The sequence below is a fragment of the Arachis ipaensis genome, chromosome B10 (assembly GCF_059453495.1).
Source record: "Arachis ipaensis isolate K30076 ecotype BB chromosome B10, ASM5945349v1, whole genome shotgun sequence".
Taxonomy (NCBI): domain Eukaryota; kingdom Viridiplantae; phylum Streptophyta; class Magnoliopsida; order Fabales; family Fabaceae; genus Arachis; species Arachis ipaensis.
In genome coordinates, this window is record NC_142435.1 from 148531721 (window position 1) to 148552433 (window position 20713).

The window sequence follows — 20713 nt, forward strand, 5'->3', positions numbered from 1 at the left end:
ACGTTTTATAGAGAAATATATTATTTGTTTTTTCTATTAAATTATTATTAAATTCCGATAAGCCCTAATTCCCTGCCAAGTTAGGTTTTTTAAGGGTTTATTATTCATCCACGGATTTAACCAAAACCGTGAAAAGCAACACATTTTCGGTTATTCCGACGATATAGAACCACCGATTTGCGACTAGAAACTCCCAAGAGGCACGAGAAAAATGGCTAGAGACAGCGTTCTCACCCGAGTGGCAACCGGAGCCGCTGTGGGCGGTGCTATCGGCGGCGCAGTCGGTGAGGATTTTATTTCCTTGTTCCCTGATTTTCTTTCGTACCAAAACACAGTTTCTTTTGTTGTGTTAATTTTCTTTCTCTTCGTTAGGTTTTCGATTTACTAACGATGTGTGTATTTTGAAACTTTTGTTATGTATGCAGGTGCTGTTTATGGGACATACGATGCGATTAGGTATAAGGTATGTTGCGATTTTGCTGAGTCCTTGATTATAATTTTATGATTGAATTTGATTGTTGTGATTTCGGTGGTAGAAAGCTATTTTTGTTTCTAATGGAATATGGTTCCTATTTTTTTTCTTGTTTGAAGTTTAACCTTGTTGTAGATGTAAGGCAATTATTGTGAAGAACTAAATTACAATACCTGTTGTCTTTTATCAGAGGACTCATATTGGAGTAGAAATAAATTTCAGAGATTGTGTAATTAGGAATAGGAAGTCAAAGTTGTTTATGATGATGCTGACTTGCTAAGTAAAATAAAAGAAAGATCGCCGAAGGAGGGAATTTGATTGATTTTATCTCTTGGAATCTGGGGAGGATAGATGCACACTCTCTTATGACTGTTTCTAAATTTTTAACTCGTGATCACCGCAAGATAACAACCATACCTCACACTAAATCTCACTCTAGTTAGGTATAGTAGAATATGGATTAGCAACACTTCCTTTAACTTTTAGAGGATTAGGAAGTTGAAAATTGAGCTATATGAAACTTTTAGAAATAAAAGGGAAGCTGATCTAATGCACCATCCGATGGGGCTTTCCCTATTTCGGGGTTTAGGGATGTTCATTCTGAAACTAGAACTATTTACTACTAAGTGACAGGGTAACCACCACTCTTAGTGATGGGGATAAGCCGTCTTTTCTATAACTGCTACCAAACTTCTGTTGCCAATACAAGAAGCATTGCAAGTAAACAGTGGCACTAAACATGTTCACTAAATAATTAACAATGGTACCACTGCAACAAGGCTCACTGTCTAAAACCATATATAGATCAGAAACAAAATAATAATCTTTAATTTGCTTATGAGGGAAGATGTTATTTGTTATTCTCTTCATGGGCAAGGATGACCTTTTAATCATGTAGAGGAGAATCATTTACGACTTGCGCAGCTTGGTTATTTGAAGTGTCTGATTAAGTGGGCAGGTCTGAGTGTGAATTTCAATGCTTTGATCTGGGTTTTTTGAAATAAGATGATTCATTTAATCCGTGGTAGCTGAATTTCCCCCCTCCCCCTTCCCCCTCCCCCTCCCCCTCCTTTTTGTTCCTTGCTAGCTTGATCTGTTGCAGGGAGATAATTTTGAAATTTACTTTCAACATTTGTCCAAGCTGAAAGTTTTTTATCTCCTGTAGTTGTGTTAAGATTTTACTTACAGTCTTGACTAGTTTAATTTGCCACATATAAAATCTGTATGCTCTGTCTATCCTTTGACATACATGTATTAGATTGCAAGATATATAATATGTTCGTGTCCCACAATAAACTGTAGTGTATATTATATACTCTGTTTTGGTCCTGTTCTCCCAATTTTGCATGTCCATGGTTCCACCCTGTGAAATCATCTGCATCAGCATTATAGGTTTAGTTGCAGGCAGCAAATCTTCAGCTGCAAATAGATTTTGCAACCAAATAAAATATGTTTGATAATTTTTTTGCCCTATCTTTCCACCTGTAGTATTTGTTTTCCTACTGAGCTTTTGATCTTGAAACCTTGCAGGTTCCTGGAGCCCTCAAGATAAGGCACATCGGACAGACAACTCTAGGAAGTGCAGCTGTATTTAGCTTGTTCCTTGCTGCAGGAACCTTGATTCGTTCTCACTAATTTATCGCATATTATAATGTGCTTATGTCATAATTACTAGCTTTTCCTTGAATTTTAGCCAGCACAGAATTGCCTTGTTCTTAATCCTGTGAGACGTAAATAACTTAACTGTTATGTTGTCTTTTCAAAAGTTCTCCAATGAGCCATTGACTTTTTTTAAGTATTCAATGAATAAAAAAGGTTGATAGAATAACATAACATGAATAAGAAGAAATGCATGTTCTTACGATTGTAACTGTGGTTTCAATTTTATTGTATTTTGATCAGATGAAATAATGAGCTATAAAAAGTATATGTCATATGAATTTCCAAAGGTGGGTGTTAATTGGTAACAAAAATGACTTAATGGTGTAAATCCAGGAACAAGAGCTTTAGTAATATGCCAATCACACTAAAATTTAAAGGTGGAAGAATTGATGGTATAATATTCTAAAAATATTGTTTAAAATACACATTAAAAGAAGATAATAATGTTTAATATTTTTTCTTTTTCTTTTTTCCTTCTGATGTAAAGGTTAATATACAAGACTTTAATTGAGAAAAGGTGAACTAATAGAGTTTGTACTAAAATATGTTTAACTAAAAGGTCATGAGAAATGTACTAAAAGTTAATGTTATATAGCAATCAAATGCATAAAAAAAAGAGTAGAGTTTTTGGCCTTACAATTACTCTTTTGTCATCACGGTTACACTAAAAGTTATCACTCATCAGATAATGGAACTTCTACAATGAATAGTTCACCAGGCATTTCAGATTACATCTGAAACAACTCTACCATCCAAAATAATACAGATGGGAATTCACATAACAAGAGAACTCAATTTCTATGTGAGATAATCTCTGCAAAGATTAAAAACAAGAAAAATAGAGAGGTAGGGAAAATACAAAAGATTAAAACAGAAAACATCTAAGAAAGAAATCTTTCATTCTTTTTCTATTGAGGCATTTGAGTGTGTGAGCCATGACCAGGTTGTGCGTTTGGAGGAAGCCCAGATTGATTTCCAGACTGCATGTGTAAAAGTTAAATTGAGTTAGTAACAAATTTATGAGAGGGCATGATACATCAGAAACTGATGTTACACAACAAATTAGGGTAACTAAAACTTTTAAATTGATGATTTATGATATTGAAACCAGTTCTTAGTCGAGATTTCTAGGCCTATAATTAGCATGCCTCTTGCTAAACATTAATTTTTATGTTCTACTTAATTAAAAAAACAATCCACATGCTTCCACAGCTTTAGCAATAATACAACTTTCTCCACCTAATACCACTTTTAACAGTTTTATTTTGTGATACTGAAAAGAATTAAACAAATTGCAGAGAACAAAATTTTGATGAAAAATTGAGAAATCAGATCAGATCAAAATTATAACAATGAGAGAGAAGGAAAATATCGTGAGAATCAGGAAGGTTAAATTAGATATTGAAGGAACACACTTATGTCCATTCAAATTATTTCAAGCTTTGAAGTACAACACTAGTAAATAGATTTCACAATAGTTTATGGAACAGCAAAAGGATTAAATTTAAATAAATTACAAGCAAATTAAAACAATTTCTGGCCATGAATTTCGCATTAGAAAGCTTGAAGCAATTGACTATCTTACCTGGTAAGGATTATACCCTTGCATCATTGGCATTTGTCCACCTTGAGGTCGGTTGAATGAACCACCTTGACCATAACCAGCATTTGATGGTGCCTGCATGTTAGGCATGTTGCCTGGAAAGCCTCCAATAGGAGGCCCTCCACTATTGGGCATGGATCCTGAATGCATTTGATTCATGCCAACATAGGGACCTTGTGGCATAGGAGGCCCCATCTGATTCATTGCACCTTGCATCCCCTACAAGCATAGCATAATTTGCTGAGATATCAATATAATAAATGACAGCTTAATAGTAACAGCCTATTGAAACAATTATCTATAACGTCTAATAGTTGACTAGATGCTTAATTTTCAGGGCCACAGCAACTGACATGCACATTCGTTGATAAAATAAATAAATCTTATGTGGTACAAATATACATGCAGATAGCTTCAATCACATATACTACTTCTGTACTTTCATGCATAACTGTAGTTCTTAAATTATTGTTATTTAGAATGTACTATGCAGAATATAAATAAATTGATTCTGAATCTCTTCACTTAATGGTGACCCCAAAAAAAATGTTGCAGTCCACCCACAAATCAACATACAACTAATAAGAAAATAGTGATTGCATGCACCTTTGCCTCGCTAGTGCATAGAACATGTATTTCCTCCACCCCAGGAAGATATACCAATTTTCATTTTTATTTTCTTTTTCAAAATAACAATTGCAAAACCTTGTACTTTTGAGTGATTCTTATAACAAAAACAAGGTGAAAAATGAAATCTTCCCTACTAATTCCCATATTAAAAAAACAATCAAAAAGAAGCTTCACAAAATTCATACCATAGGACCTGACATTGGCTTTGGATGAGATGGAGGCACCGAAGAAATCATTGGCATGGATCCGGCCATTCCAAGAGGGGGCATTTGGCTTGGGGGGCGAGGCATATGTGGATGAGGGAGCATGGGTGAATGGGAAGGATGTTGTAGCTGTGGCATATTTGGATGCATAGGAATTGGACCCATCTGATGTGGCATTCCCTGGTGTTGATGTTGTGGCATCTGCTGAGGATTCTGCTGGTACGGTTGCTGTTGATTGGACGCAAGAAGAGAAGGATGTGGACCTGGGGGAAGAGGAGGGGCACCCATTGATACTGGATGAGATTGCTGGTCTCCCTGAGGTGTATCAAGCGAAGGAATGGCCAGGGGCATTGCAACTCCAACACCTGGAATTGTACCCTCATTTCGAGTCAACCCAGGGGCAAATGGTCCTGGGGTTGTTGGACCCTCAGGTACAGGAAAATTACCACCAACTCGACCAGCTACAGGAGTTTGCTCAGCATATCCTGTTTGAGTAAAATATTCAAATTATATTAAGATGTTTCTTAACAGCCTTCCACTGCTAGGCAATTTTTTCCACTCTGGAGTCAACTTTAACAATGACAAGGCGTTTGGTTGATTTTATATCATGAAGAAATTCTGCTAATCATCAGACCCCACAGTGTAACAATAATTGATAGGAACAAGTAAAACCAAAATGTTTTAACATTTATGAGAAGCAAAGGAATCATCTGCTGCTTCTTTTGCCTTATAAGAAATGGACAAACCTTGCATACCCATGTTAAATCTATCACGACCAGTGTCTCCTGGCCTATTCCGACACCAAAACTTTGTTGTGTGATCACTGCTACCACTGCAAGGAAAGAAAGGGGAATTCAAACATTATTTCTAAGGCACCAAGAAAGCACAACTGCAACATCCAAGTTTGACATTGTACATGGGCACTTCCTGTACTTGGAGGGAACAATTACATTTTCTTTTCAAACATTACATTTTCTTTTCCATTATTTCCTTCGGAAGACTATTTTCAAAACCATCTTTAAAACAGCAAAACAATGCTACAGACAGTGTGTATAACTATAGACAGAAAGGCCGGGATGTCAAAACAACAGCTTCAAAAAAAACAAGAGGGAGGAAGCAAGGGATCAAGAATCAACAGAAGATAATCCAGAGAGGAAGATCAGTTCACCTGCAGAGAAGATATCCGATAGGATGCCATGCAAGGTCCCACACATTATTATCATGAGCATTTGGAATTTCAATTTGCGGTGTATCATGCCTGTACAATAGTCACAATAACCAACTAAATCCATATTTCAGATAACAAAAACAGAATACTTTTAGACATTCACAGAAAAAGAATTAATCATAAAGAATTTTTATCTTATATATATATATATATTCTGAGTGGTGCAAATATTTTCCTTCTGTTATCCTGTCCATACCTATATAATTCAAAGATTTCCTTGCATATGGATATTCATTGTGCAGAATAGTTGAAATATGGATCACATATTACTTTTACTTTATCAGAGTATGTAGTAGCAGATTATTAATTAAAAGCTAGAAAATCCAACATGCTTCTAACAGAAATATTTCACAGACACGAGCACAACACATTTTGGACATATATCTTTTCTGGCTTTGACATACTTGAGGGTTTGAACAAGAGCGTGATACTAAATGGAATTGGCTCAGAAAATGTAAGGAAGTTTGTATCATTTGGCAATGAGAAAAAACAGCAAAGAAATATTCCAAAGGACCCTTGCTTTCCTGCTTCCTGACTTCATAATTTCTCAATTGTTCATATCTAACACCCTCTGTTGTATCTTTTTCCTGCTAACTAACTAATTATTTCTCCAACTATCAGAGTGCAAAAATTTGTTCTAATTTCTATAGCTAACTGAGTGTGAGAGTCAACAAGATTCTTTTTTTTTTTTTTGGAAAGCACAATAAGGATTCTTATATACAGAGAAAAGAGAGGATTTAGGGAGTTAGGAGAAATAGGAAGAGAACAGGGCCTATAAATACCATAACAGTGAGTTATATCTATCATCATCTAACAGTAATATCTCATTGTCACTCCAAGTTTGATCTGAAGGATGCCATTGAATAATACAAGTTCATTTTTATTTATCCTATTTATCTGTACCCTATTACTTGCCCAGTTTACTGATATTCATTTGTTAGAGAAACAGAACAACCAAAAGATAAATAAATATATACTTAACCATTTTGAAAATTCTTCTCGTGATAATTTAATTGCAACTCATCACGACGCTCCAACTAGATTTATCTTTGGTAAATCACAAATAGCTGAGCCTTCTCAGCTAAATTTTCAGATTTATTTTACTGGCTAGGATCATAAAATAAAGTTTCTATATTTGACAGATAGGTTGCCTCTGCAAAACGAATAGATAGAATTCAACTGAAATTTTTTTTTAAGCACACTTTTGAAAGTCAGTTACAAAAACACCAAAGATGATGAAAGAAACACTTAATATAATGTGAAAGAGAAGTATAAACAGCAAGAGAGATGAATTTACCCAACAAGCCAATGGAATATTGCACCATCGTAACTTCCACTGACAAAGTACTCTTCATGAAACGGATGCCACGCCAAAGCTTCAAACAGTAGGAAAATATAGAAGTAAGTTCGATTTTTTTTCATTTTTACATCATCCTACTCCCTATCAATGCTACAACACCTAGAAGCTTAACAAACCACATTAACCACGGAATCGGCAATTTAGATGAAGTTGTGCAAGAGATTTTTTTCTTTTTTTTGGGGGGTGGTTTGGGGGGAGGGGTTGATGTAATGAAATATATTCATGAGTATGAGATTAATTTTCATATTTAAGGGACTGTTTGTGATTTAAGTCACGCAAAAAGATGTGATCCACAAATAGTCATCATTTAGCAACCATCAGTTGCTATACTGATTAATGAAATAAAAAATTCTAGATCACATTTAACCTATCCCTAGAAAATAAAATTTGCTGCCCAGTAACTGCTGCTAAAAGAGAAACGCATACCAGTTACATCCTTCCGATGTCCACGGAAAGATTCAAGCTCCTTCATAGCCCTTATGTCATAAAGCTGCAAATACAGAGGATAAAATGATTAAAAAAAGGGAGATCAATACGCAAAGAAACCTCCAACATTAATTCCTAAAATGTTAGTTATTTAACAATTAGTGGCAAGTAAACACCTAATTAATTTGAAAAATAGTTACCAACCTTTATTATTTGATCCTTTGAGGCTGTCAGCACCCAGTTGCCATTTTGATTCCATTTGACACAGAGTACAGTACTTTTATGGCCGTGACTGCATCACACAAGAATGAATAAAAAACGTGGACAAGCATTTGGAAATTGGAACCTTGGATATCAGTAAACACTTTTACACTCACAATGAGCAAAGCTCTCTTCCTGTTTTAGCATCCCAGAGTTTTACAAGCTGGTCCTTGCCACCTGTATTTGGAATACCAAACGGGAATGGGATTCACCATTCATTCGCACTAATGAATATCATAATCTCAAGAAATTTTATAAGGGATATATTTAAAACACCTGATACTAATAGAGATTTTGTAGGATGCCAGTCAACACTCTTAACATCCCAACCATGGCCTGCCTGAGTTCAAATGCCACATGACCAACTTAGGTTAGTTCATTAAAAAGAGAACAAAAATTACATGAGCTTCGCCAACTGATTATCATAACGAAACATGCATACCACACCTTGACTAGGTCCATCAAATTTATTTATAAAATGGAAAAATACTAAAGTAATAATTGAGCGATAGGAATAATTGAGTGAATTGCAATCCTTTACAACAGCATTATCAAGTTTACAGAACTAACGTAACTGATGTGGATAAATGAAAATTTCACCCCATACATATCATTCAGCATTTTCAACTTTAAAAAGATTTAATTGATACATATCACAACTGACGTACAATAATACCCTTGATGGGGATTCACCGAGACATATGGTAAATTGAGTTTTGTAACAAAGTACAAAATTGAATTTCTTTTTAAATAACGGTGACATCTTATGGTATAAAAATATTTGAAATAACCTCTCTTTTATTTACAACCAAAGCACATTACCAGTTAAAGAACGCTCTTCTTGACATCTTGCAAAATCCCATACTTTAACTGTGGTATCATCAGAGCACGAACAGAACTTTAAATCTGTTCTACAGAAACTGTATAAAAGAGTTATTGCAGCTTTCTTCATCAAACTACTAAAATCTTTGTATCTCTCCCCAAAAAGAACATGCATTTTACCTTAAGTCACGGACTGATTCCTTATGAGCAGATTTGTTGGCTTTAACATTATTCATGTTGTTCTGCCAATATCTAGAAAAGTATCCAGACATAATCAGATTCATTTTTTAGAAAACATACTTAAACAAAATACAAAACGATGCTTAGCAACAACCACACAACATAATAAAGTATGTATCTACTTTATTGCACCACCATCATCACCCGAGACCATCCAGTTGTCATTGTGACTCCAAACCATGGATCTAATTGCTTGGTCGTGAGCCTGCAAATATTCCATAATCCACCTTGAGTTATTGCATTATGAAGCTAATGATGTTTAAAACAATGATGTGGCAACTGACAACAATACTTAAGGCTTTGTACCTGAAGAATCATTTCAAAATTAAAAGATTGTCCATTCCAGAGGGTAAATTCACCAGTCTGAGAACCTGTGATAAGACGCCGACCCGTTGGAGTCCACTTTGCAAGATTTAAAGAAAAAACATAAAGAAAAAGCGTAATCAGTCAAATCCAATGAAAAGGCATAAACAGCAATTTAAAATTTGGTTTACTAAACTCGTTGCCAATGTAATACTAGAGACAAAGGTCCAGCTTAAACCCAATCATGACACCACATTTATTCCAATAGCAACAAAATAACAAGAAAACGTAGAACTCATATATACATAGAGATAACAAACATTCAAATGCAAAGGTTAAGATATTTCGTACAACTAAACAATCCAAGAACCACTTTGCCCATTAACACAACCTTCATCCAACAAAGTTGGGTTACCTGATCTTAAAATCACTAGAGGATCACAATTAAATTTTCAATCTACAATTTTCTGATGGCCAGACAAGACCACAAAGGAATTATCTATAGAGAAAAATATCTATACTAATCAAAATGGATCCAGCAGATCTCTAGATTGACTGTACACAATGTATAATTAAAGGTGTGGTTATACTAACATGCATATGAGCCTCGATACTTGCACCCAAATGAAAAACAAATGAACAATAGCAAATCCATCGTTACCTAATCACTAAAGAGGTCTTAAAACTACATGATGTAACTCAACTTCCATTAGATGCTAGATGATTTGAGTGTAGGTGTCCTGTTGACACTCACTGCACTAAATAATTGTACATAGAAGTTGACATTTAGTGACATTTGTTACTAAAACCTGTAACAAACTCAATCACAGAGACTGAAATACCCATTCTGTAGCTTGACCTCTCCAGTCTCCCGTATATATTCTCCTGTACACTCATTCTCAATCAAAAACATAATAATAAGAATTACATTCTGATTCATTCACACATTCACAAGATTCTCTGAGCTCTATTACAGACAACAGAAATTTGTGTCACATCAAAGAATAAATTTCAATATGAATTTTAGATCATTTCAACTTAGGAAAATGTAAAATCTGCAGCAAACTTTTGGGATTGGTATACTGTTGCAAACAAAGAAAACCCTACTATGCCACAGATACATTTCCCTAATATAACAAAACCCAAGTCAAATGAGCAGCAACTATTGCTTAGAGATGTTAGAGAAAACTGAGCAGCAAAACATAGTGTCGTATTTCTGTAAATGACAATACTCATATGAAATCAAACCAAAGAAATATTTGATGTCAACTTACCACAACCCTGTTAATTGGACATCGATTTTTATTTAAAGAGGTATGAACAAACTTGGCAGCAAAGCTGGTAGATGGATTGTCCGGGTACCCAGCAGCTGGCAACATCTACATTAGAAATAGTAGCACTATGATTTGAGTGAAACAAGTAGATCATAATTAATTGCTTATTTATAGTTAAAATTATAATTGTTACAAAGACATGGATAATAGCAAGCAAACAAAATACAGATAATAAAAAGAATCACAAAAGTTAAAAAACAAAAAAGCTCACTGACATCAATTGCTGCGGCTGGGGTAGGTTGCAATACCGTCCTATCCCTCGAATCCCTCTGCCACATTCGAACCTACAGGCACAATTACATTACTAACAAGTTTCCAAGACAGACATAAATAATAATCCAGCAAGGAGATGAACACTGATTAAACCTTCATGCCATACAATGCACCTAGCACTGGCAAGCACCAACATGAACAGATAAAATCAACACCTTGAAAAAATAAGCATTACCTGCATATACCGCACGACGGTGCTTGTGTAATCAACTGCTTTCCGTTGAGTAAGCTTTCTTATCCTTTTTGCACCGTGACTATCGCCATGACCTGCAATAGTTAATTTGCACAATAAATCAGAGTAAGCCATCAAAATCTAAACAAAATTCATAAAATAAATAGCATACATTTTATTAATTAATTATATTAACGTAATTATATTATAGTTATAATTATAACAATAAGCAGCAACATTAGCAAAGAAAGTTGCAGAGGATACCGTCGTAGTGAGGAGGAGGGCCTCCGGGAGCGGGGTGGTGAAATTCAGTGGAGGAACCAGCAGAAGGCTGACGCATCATCTGCGGAGGAGGCGGGGGTCCACGGTGGAAATCAGGACCTGGCTGCTGCTGCTGCTGCGGCGGCGGCGGCGGCGGAGGCTGTTGGTGGTGGAAATGCGGCGGTTGCTGAGGCTGAGGCTGAGGCTGAGGCTGCTGATGGTGGTGGTGGTGAGGGTCGTTGTACATCATCGTGAATACTGGGGAGCAATGGAGGAGAGAGAAGAATGGAATTGAGTGTTGGGGAGCGGGGAAGAGCAAAAACCCTAAACCCCCAAATTTTATTTTCTTTATTTCTTTGTTTTTTATTTCTCAGTTGCTGATGTAGCCGTGGTGGGAACGAAGAAGAAGGGTACAACTTGAAATTAAAACGACGTCGTTTAAGTTTGCTCGCATTCTCTCCTCGAATGTGTAATTGAGATTATTGCAGAAAATTCATTTTTTTGGTGACTGAACATAACACAAAGAAAAAACACCTAAGAGAAAGAGTAACACTCCTCTCTAATAATAATGTCTAAATTATTAGGTGGTTGTAACCACTCTAGGTACACCTGCTTGTTTAAAGCAGCAGTCTTAGCCATTAAATCAGCCGCTCTGTTTGCTGTACGCTGGATGAGCACTAAAGTAGCTGTCCAATTGCGCTGAAGCATCTTTTTGATTTTGCCAAGCAGATCAGAGTCATTCGTAATCATGCTGGTTGTGCCTCGCGAAACAAGAAGAAATGCATCAAGATTATCAGTTTCACATATGACCTCTTTACACTCGCAATCCCAAGCCATAACAAGCCCTCTCCAAATAGCATGAAGCTCACAAGAGAGAACACTAGAAAGAAGTATACTGGCAGAACAACCTTTCATCCAAATTCCCATGCTGTCTCTAATAATACATCCAAAGCCCGCTAATTGCCCATTTTCAAAAACGCTTGCATCGCAGTTCACTTTACAGACATTCATTGGAGGTGGTTCCCAGTTATATTGCAAAGAGGAAGGAATAATATGTTTTTGGTTGGTAACAACCTTAGAGAAATCGCGAGCAGCATGTTGAACTAAGTGAACAATTTTCTCCTTACTCCATGGATCATCTTGATGGAAGATGTCATTGTTCCTATCCCTCCAAATCCACCAAAAGGCCGCTGCAAAGAGAAACTCATTTTTGTTGAGGTTAGAACGAATCCAAGACACAAAATCCAAACTAGAGTCCTCAGCGGTCATTCCCAAATTTAAGCTAATCCAAATCTGACGAGCTTTTTGGCAAGTCCTAAAGCAGTGGTTAATATCCTCTAGAGCAAGATAACATCGCTGACAAAAATCAGAAGTAGCAAGACCTCTTTGAAACCGGTAACTAGCTGTGGGAACTCCGTTGTTGAGACAAAGTCAGAGCAGACACTTTATCTTCTCCGGTATTCTCAAGCGCCAAAGCCAAAGCCAATTTTCATTATCGTTCCAGCCAAATTTCTTCTTCAATAGCCATTCATACCCGCTTTTAGTCGAGTAGGTGAAAGTATTTGAGTTTGTCCAAAACCAACCTGTTTTATCTCCTGCCTGCTTGATAGGATCAAAGAGCATCAAATCAAGTTTAACTTCTTCCGGAATCATTGTGCAAAGAATATCCCACCGCCAATGTCCATGGTACCAGACATCTTCTAGCTTCAAGTGAGAATCAGAGATGTGCACAAAAGGAACCAAAGGAGCTAGTGTTCCACATGGTCGCCAAGCATGATACCAAAAGGATTGGGACATCCTGCCTGTACACCAATCAAAACCATCACGAAGCTTTTCTATTGTCTTATAAATCGCTCGCCAAGTGCTTGAAACATTATTAGAAAAACTGGATGAAAAGCAAGACCTCCCAGATAAATATTTTGCCAACATAATTCTTACCCAAAGCTTATCATTATTATGCAGTAATTGCCAAACAAGCTTTCCTAATAAAGCAAAATTTACACACTGGGTATCTCTAATTCCCAAGCTTCCATATTTTCTTGGAGTGACAACTTTGCTCCACTTGACATAATTTAAGCATCGCTCCCCCACCTTTCCCTTCCACAAGAATTGTCTAAGCACAGAATCAATCTTTTGACAAATCGAAGTAGGAAAAAGAGTCACTTACATCTGATAAATAGGAAGAGAAGAAGCAACAGATTTAATTAAGCAAAGCCTGCCTGCTCTGTTAAGGAGCCGACCTTTCCAACTAGCCAGCCTATTCTTGATCTTCTCTAAAGAGTCCGAAAAAATAGACCTAGCAGCTCGAGGATGGTTAAGGTTCACCCCCAAGTAGTTGCCTAAGTCACTAGTAAAAGGAATATGAGAAACACCAGACAACATTTCCTTCCTTCTATTAGAAATATTTCTAGAACAAATAGCTTTAGATTTTTCAATGTTAACCTTCATACCTGAAGCTTTGCAGAACAACTCCAAGGTGTGCACAACATTCTGAACTTGATTTTTCTTCGCTTTACAAAAAAGGAGGAGGTCATCTGCAAACATCAAGTGAGAAACTCTAGGTCCTCCTCTAGAAACAGCCACACCATCCCAAATACCCTCGTCAACTTGTTTGGAAATGAAGCACGCCAATCTCTCCATGCACAAAACAAATAAATAAGGAGAAATTGGATCTCCTTGCCTGAGCCCTCTGCGAGGTTGGAAGCTGTCTAATCTATTCCCATTCCAAAGGATGGAAAGATTTGAAGCCTGAACACAATTCATTACAAGCCGAATAATTAGAGAAGGAAAGCCAAAAGATTCAAGAGTGTGCTCAAGAAAATTCCAATCAACTCTATCATAAGCCTTTTCTAAATCAATCTTAAAAGTCATAGCTCCTTTTCTAGACTTTGTCCGCTTAAGAAAGTGAAGAACTTCTTGGGCCACAATAATATTATCAGGCGCTCCTCTACCATGTATAAACCCTCCCTGAGTTGGGCTAACAATCTCATCCAAAAAAGGTCGTAATCTATTAACCAGCACTTTAGTCACTAGCTTATAAATTACATTACAAAGGCTTATTGGCCGAAAATCCTTCAATCTAGTTGGAGGGTCGCATTTAGGGATAAGAACAATCAAAGTTTCCAACAAAGAATGGCTTAAAGTCTCCCCTAAGAATGCTTTCTGAACAGTACGCCACACCTCATGACCCACCACATCCCAATATTTCTTGAAGAAAAAAACTTGAAAACCATCCGGCCCAGGAGCTTTGAACGAGCTCATATTATCCAGAGCTTCTTTAACCTCCAACATTGTTACTGGTTTAGACAAATTATCACAAGCATCCTGGCTAAGAGATGGCATAGGAATTTCTCCCATGCAATTAACCTCAACAGGCTCAGTAGAGCAAAAAATATTTTTGAAAAAATGAACGACCTCTCTTTGCAAAACTTCCGGATCATTAGACCAGGACCCATCACTGACCAGCAACCCATGAACCTTGTTAGATTTTCTTCTAATGATGGTTTGCATATGGAAAAAGCTAGTATTTCTATCACCATACCGAACCCATTGATCTCTTGACTTCTGGTACCAAAGCAATTATTCCTGGGCCAAAACTAGATTATACTCAGCTCTCAATTCTTCCTCTTTGTGCTTCAAAATCGGATCATCGTCAGCCTCCATTTTTTGTTGAATACAATTCAAATAAGCCTCCAATTCCCTCTTTTTAATAAAAATATTGCCGAAGACCGTAGAGTTGAATTCCAACGAAGCTTCTTGAACCCCCAACAACTTCCTATGGATGCCAAAGTCTGTACTATTCCAAGATTTCTGAACAATGGCCTTGTAATCAGGATGCGTTGCCCATGCCGCTTGGAATCTAAAAGGCCGGTTTTCTTTCTTGATAGGAACTTCTTGACATCGGATAAGTAGGGGACAATGATCAGAGTGGGAACGGCTGAGAACTTCAACAAAAGCTTCTGGAAAAAGAAGACGTCATTCTGCAGTACAGCAAGCTCTATCTAATCTCTTTGCAATTTCTCTGTTTCCTTAAATTTTACGGAACCAAGTAAACCGTCTTCCAGAGGTTGTCAGATCAAAAAGACCACAAGAATCTAGAGTACTTGCAAAGACACTACTGCGAGTCGAATAGTAATTACCCCCCTTCACCTCATGAACACTCAAAATATCATTAAAATCCCCAACCACCACCCATGGGTCCTGAATGCACAAACCAATATCAAGCAGATGACTCCATAATTCTACTCTAGTAGTGGCTTGAGGGCTGCCATAAACCGCACTGCAAATCCATCTTCGCCCACCACCATCAATTTCCAAAGTTACACATTGATTCATAGCCCAAAGAATTTTACAAGAAAATTTTAAATTAGCAGAGAGGAACCAAATTCCTCCCTTATGTCCAACAGCATCTACAATCCCTACAGGATAATAGCCTAATCTCCCCCAAAATTCTTTCATAGTTTCAAACCCAATATGAGTTTCCACCAAAATAAAAAAAGTTGGTTGAAATTTTCGTACTAACTCCTTACAGTGCACCCGAGACATCTTATTTGACGCTCCCCTTACATTCCAACTAATAATATTTAAATGGTCACAATCCATAAAAATAAATTAAATAATTGGAATTTATAATCATTCTACCTCACGTTGATGGACCCCTGTCTCCAATTGTCTTCTGGTGGACTTGCGTCGCAGAACCATCATTCTTCTGTTGAGGTTGGTTCTCCAAGTTTGTTGTTGCACTAGCTTTATCAAGCTCTTTTTGTACTCGAGAATCCGTTGACAATGCTTCAATAGGTGAGTTTTGAAGCGAAATAGGACGCTGCCTTTTGTGCCCTGCTTTAAAAAAAGGAGTACTCTGATCCTTGAAAGCCACCTGAGTTGTTCCCAAAGAGCCAAGCGTGGATGGAGGATCTTTCTTTTCCTTAGGCTCCACCTTTGCATTTGATAAAGACTTCACCTTTGCATTTGATGAGGATCCGGCATGCATTTTATTAGACCCAAAAGAAAATTCATTTATTTACTACTTATGACATTTTTTTATAATATTTATTTTCAATAATTGTTTAACAATGTCTATAAAGCAAACAAAACACGTAACTACTAACTATAACTAGAATAAGGATTCGGGTTATATATTGAAGATGAAGAAAGGTTGACATGTTATGATAATGGGTTAATTTTAAATTACGTGTAAATGGTCAAAATGGTCCTTAGAGCACCTCCAATGGTGAGTTTCTCTTTGACTTTTTTTTGATATATAGGAACTCTAACCATTGGAGGAGAGAAGAAGTGAGTTCCCGCACAAAGATCAAGGTAAGGGGGTCCCTCTAGGCAGGGACTCAAATTAACCAATAATAACTTGCTATTTGGCAAGTTATTATAAAAAAATAATAATATAAAATTTGAAATAATTAAATAATTAAATAATAATTAAATTAATAATAATTATAATAAAAATTATATTAAATAATTATATTTTTATTTAATTAATAATTTATATTAATTATTTATATTATAATTAATATTGAATATTATTTATATTATTATATTAAATTATAATTAATTAAATTTACTTACATTAAAAAATAAATTTAATTTTTATACCTTATAAAATAATTTTTAGTTGAATTGGTTATTTTTATTTTTAAAATTTAAAATGCTAATGATATTATTAAAATTAGCAGTTGTAAACACAAAACTATAAATTAGTATAATCTCGAATTATATATTGTATATTATTATTATATATGAATTTATTTAATATTAATATCTTTTAATAATGAATTATTTTTAAATTTATAAATTTAAATAATATTATTGAAAAAAATTAATTATATTAATTTTAAGTATTTTAATTAATTAATTAAGTGGGACCACAATAGGGACTAAAGTTAGTTCCTCCTAATGGAGAAGAGAGAGATGCTTTGAGTTCCTATTTATTGTTTATGACGCAAAAGCTGATGTGGAGTTACTTTTTATGACAGGTGGGTCATAAACAGGAACTGGGATGAGTTCCCTACTGGAGATGGTCTAAAAGATCATACGATTTTTAATTTAATTTTCGAAAGATTTTTTTAATCAAATTCATCTCCGAAAAAGCCAGTTAATCGCGTTAATTTTTTTGTCAACTTCCTCGCTAACGCTATTAACAAAAACTGCCGTAGCACATTACGGATACACGTTAGCATATAAAAACAATGTTGTTTTAAGTGTGAACAGTCATCATCAAAACGGCACCATATAGAATGGGTAGGAAGTCAAAATGCTTAACTCCTCATACTTCAAACACACTTGTATTCACTCTCAGTAAAAAAATCCCCTATTCTTCGTTGCTCTCTAAACCCAGCAACCAAGCTCCGTAGAAGACGACAAAGACTGGATTCCGAAGCACAATCATACGGCGGGTGCCGTGTGTGTCTTCTCCGTCAGGTTCTTATTTCGCAAACAAAATAGAAAAGAAGGCAGCATTGTCGGCGTACTGCAAGGTATGAAAACCTTTTTTTTAACCTATATCCTATATTTGATTATAAAAGAGAGACTGAAATTCAGCTAGTTGTATTTTACTTGAATGAAATGTTGTTCGATTTTGTCCTAGTGATTTGGTTTGCAATGGAGCATGTGTTTGTTTTTTCCATGTTGATAGTGATATGTTTGTTGTGGTGAATAACTTCTTTTTGAATGTGTTTAGGTTCGATTTTATAGATGGTTTATGGTTTAGTGTTGTTATTTTTGGAATTTGGTTAAGGTTTATGAACTGTGATTGCCGGAGGTAAACATGCATTAGGCTACGTTTTTAAAAACCGAATTAATAGAATATATTGTTTCCAATTATGTACTGCAAAGAATATGAATGCTAATTTTCTGAATTTGAAATTATGTTTACAAATACCTCAATTTTTTTCCAATTACCTATATTGATCTACTTGCCAAGAATAAAATCATGCATTGTCATGAGATAAAATTGTTCACTTTCTAAGTAGCATGAAAAACAACCAGCCCCTGTCCTGCCCCCAATTAAGCTTAAGCCAGGAAGGGCAATAACAAAGAGGAGAAAAGACAAGAATGAAGGCCTTTTCGGCACAAGGTCAAAGATGAAGCGAAAATACAATCCCATCAGATGCATGTTCTGTAGTGAAGTTGGTCATTACAAGAAAACTTGTAAAAAGAAGAAACAGATGGAGGCTGAGAAACAAGCAAGGCGAATGTAGTTGCAACTTGCAGTTGTTCCTACTGCTCCCCCTCTATCTAATGCTGCCCCTGCCCAAGTACTGAGTCACCCGCAGCCAAGCAGAACGCTCCAATTGAGCTTGTGTTTAGCCAGATAGATGCCTACCCATAAACACAGCACACACAAAACTCACAACATGTTGCATTTGTAACTTGAAAAAATTAAATGTTATTGTTTATATTTGTAACTGAAATTGTTTTTTGAATGTTGGATGAAATTCTTGCTGAAATTATGCAGGAAACAGTTGCAAGGCCATCAAAACTGAAAGTTGTCAAAGGAAGAGCCAGAGGAAATACCTCTCCCCAAGTTGTTGCAACATCAACAGCTTCTCTTTCTGCTGAAACCATTAGGGGAATTAGCTCTGCCATTGCCAAGAGACTTACAATATACTTTCTACTCAAATCTGACTTCTGCTTTCAAACTCCCCATTCTCCATGCAATATTTACTTTTCACTCATTATGATTGCTCTCTACTTCTGCATCAGTTTCTACATCTCCATTTCTTCCATCATATTCATCTTCATCCACCCACTTGAAGAAGTTGCGATGATTGTCCTTCTGTAGAAATTTAAAGAATCTTATAATTGAAAATCCCCACAACTAGTAAGAATATTGAAGATAAAGAAATTTATGAGAACAACTCATCCGATATCTTGGACATGTATGGAACCATCTATCTGAGTTCTCTAAAGTTCCAGATTTCTTAATCAACGTCTTCAGCTCACAATGACATATAAGGTCTTCATTCTTTCTCTTTCTTCACATAAACGAGCTAGACTCATAGCTACCAATTGAGTGACAAGATACCCCTCCACAATGACCTTCGTTTCCACCACCTATCATGCCGACGACCTCCAATATTGGTCTCTGAACCTCACCAACTTAACTCCAACGAAAGGGGACATATATGCACTATGATGGAATTAAGGTTTATTAGTTAGGGATTAATTTGACACAATTTCGTAAAGTAGTCGTGTTGGCAGACAACTGGAATGCATGAGGTGTGTTGACATGGATCCTAGCATGCCACGTCAGCTTCTGTTAGTGGCGTTAGCAAAGGAAGTCACGGAATGACTAATGTGACTAATTGAAAATCTTTCGAGGATGAATTTAATTAAAAAAATTTCCAGGGATTAAATTAGAGATCGCATGATCTTTCAAAGATCATTTTAACTATTTACTCGTTAAATTATTAAAAATATATCACGAAATATAAGATAAAAATAAATGTATGCATTTGTAAAAGAGATTTATAAAAACACCAAACAAACAAAAATACGAATAGAAAAACTAATGAAAATTTATGATATTTTGGAGTGAACCTAAAATTATAATTAGAAAAACTAATATCGAATTTACATTATTTTATAGTAACATATTTTTTTTGGTAGTGTTTGATTAGCATGGTTCAAACACAAACTTTTAGGTAGTATTTATTTTTAAAGATTAGAATTAAGACTGCAAGATTGAGATTTTGTATTATATTTAGTAGTATTGGAACATAAAATTTTAATTTTTTTAGTATTTTAAGAAAGTTTAGACAAAAAGAATTAAAATTTTTAAGATTATAAACTGAAATTTTAGTAATATTTTTTTAAAAAATATTTATATTTAACTTTTTGAAATTCTAAATCTACTCCTTAATTTTTATATTTATCTTAAATAAAATATAATACTTAGATATAACTCAATTCAATATATTATATTTAGAATATAATATAAAAATTTAATTTAATTTCAGCCTTTGTCTTACAATTTCAGTTTTAGTTATCCTTCTAAATATAGTTATAAAAGACACAAATATTTCACTATGTTTCGTGATGATGCAGAAAATATAGTAATCTAAATCAAATATTGATTTTACTCTTTATACTATAATCACTATTTGAGAGCTATTACTGCCATTTTCATTTTCAATTAATCTTCACATACAAGTTTTTTTGTTATACAAGTCTTACAAGTTCTCGATATCCCTTATCACTAAAACGTGCCTCTTATGGCACGTATGTTTCACGCACCTCCTTAACAGATTTCCTAATCAATCAACGCGTTAATATATAACTTCCTTTTTCGAAAGAATTTTGATTCCTTTTTTGAATTCCTTCTGCGTTTTCTTGTCTTCTCTCTTCGATCTCTTTCGTGCGTTTCTCTCTGCCTTCTCCTTCGTCGTTTACATAAGTTTTCTCTGTTCTCTTTCTTCGTTTTTTTTTTGTTTTCCATTGTTTCTAAAAT

General features: G+C 35.4%; 3 protein-coding genes across 4 annotated transcripts; 1 reads left to right on the top strand and 2 right to left on the bottom strand.

Moving 5' to 3' along the window:
- The first annotated feature begins 74 nt into the window (after nt 1-74).
- Nucleotides 75-2237, top strand: LOC107624261 (reactive oxygen species modulator-like protein). The gene is made up of 3 exons (XM_016326748.3): nt 75-284; nt 426-463; nt 2003-2237. The coding sequence occupies exons 1-3, from the start codon at nt 212-214 to the stop codon at nt 2105-2107; spliced, it is 216 nt and encodes a 71-aa protein (XP_016182234.1). The 5' UTR covers nt 75-211; the 3' UTR covers nt 2108-2237.
- A 467-nt stretch (nt 2238-2704) lies between these two features.
- On the bottom strand, nt 2705-11696 carry FY (Transducin/WD40 repeat-like superfamily protein). 2 transcript variants are annotated; one of them, XM_016325076.3, is made up of 18 exons: nt 11254-11696; nt 10993-11084; nt 10760-10828; nt 10485-10589; nt 9214-9309; nt 9030-9112; nt 8848-8919; nt 8668-8765; nt 8122-8181; nt 7962-8022; nt 7789-7876; nt 7585-7648; nt 7096-7174; nt 5739-5828; nt 5326-5402; nt 4553-5055; nt 3720-3956; nt 2705-3114 (listed from the first exon to the last, which is right to left on the bottom strand). In XM_016325076.3, the coding sequence occupies exons 1-18, from the start codon at nt 11498-11500 to the stop codon at nt 3043-3045; spliced, it is 2193 nt and encodes a 730-aa protein (XP_016180562.3). In that variant the 5' UTR covers nt 11501-11696; the 3' UTR covers nt 2705-3042. The 2 variants fall into 2 exon arrangements, with proteins under 2 accessions (XP_016180562.3, XP_016180561.3); XM_016325075.3 differs by having other exon boundaries at nt 5317-5402; nt 11254-11690.
- A 3133-nt stretch (nt 11697-14829) lies between these two features.
- LOC148582055 (uncharacterized) lies at nt 14830-15708 on the bottom strand. The gene is made up of 2 exons (XM_088495183.1): nt 15291-15708; nt 14830-15209 (listed from the first exon to the last, which is right to left on the bottom strand). Exons 1-2 carry the CDS (start codon nt 15706-15708, stop codon nt 14830-14832), a joined length of 798 nt encoding a protein of 265 aa, XP_088351309.1.
- Nucleotides 15709-20713: the final 5005 nt, after the last annotated feature.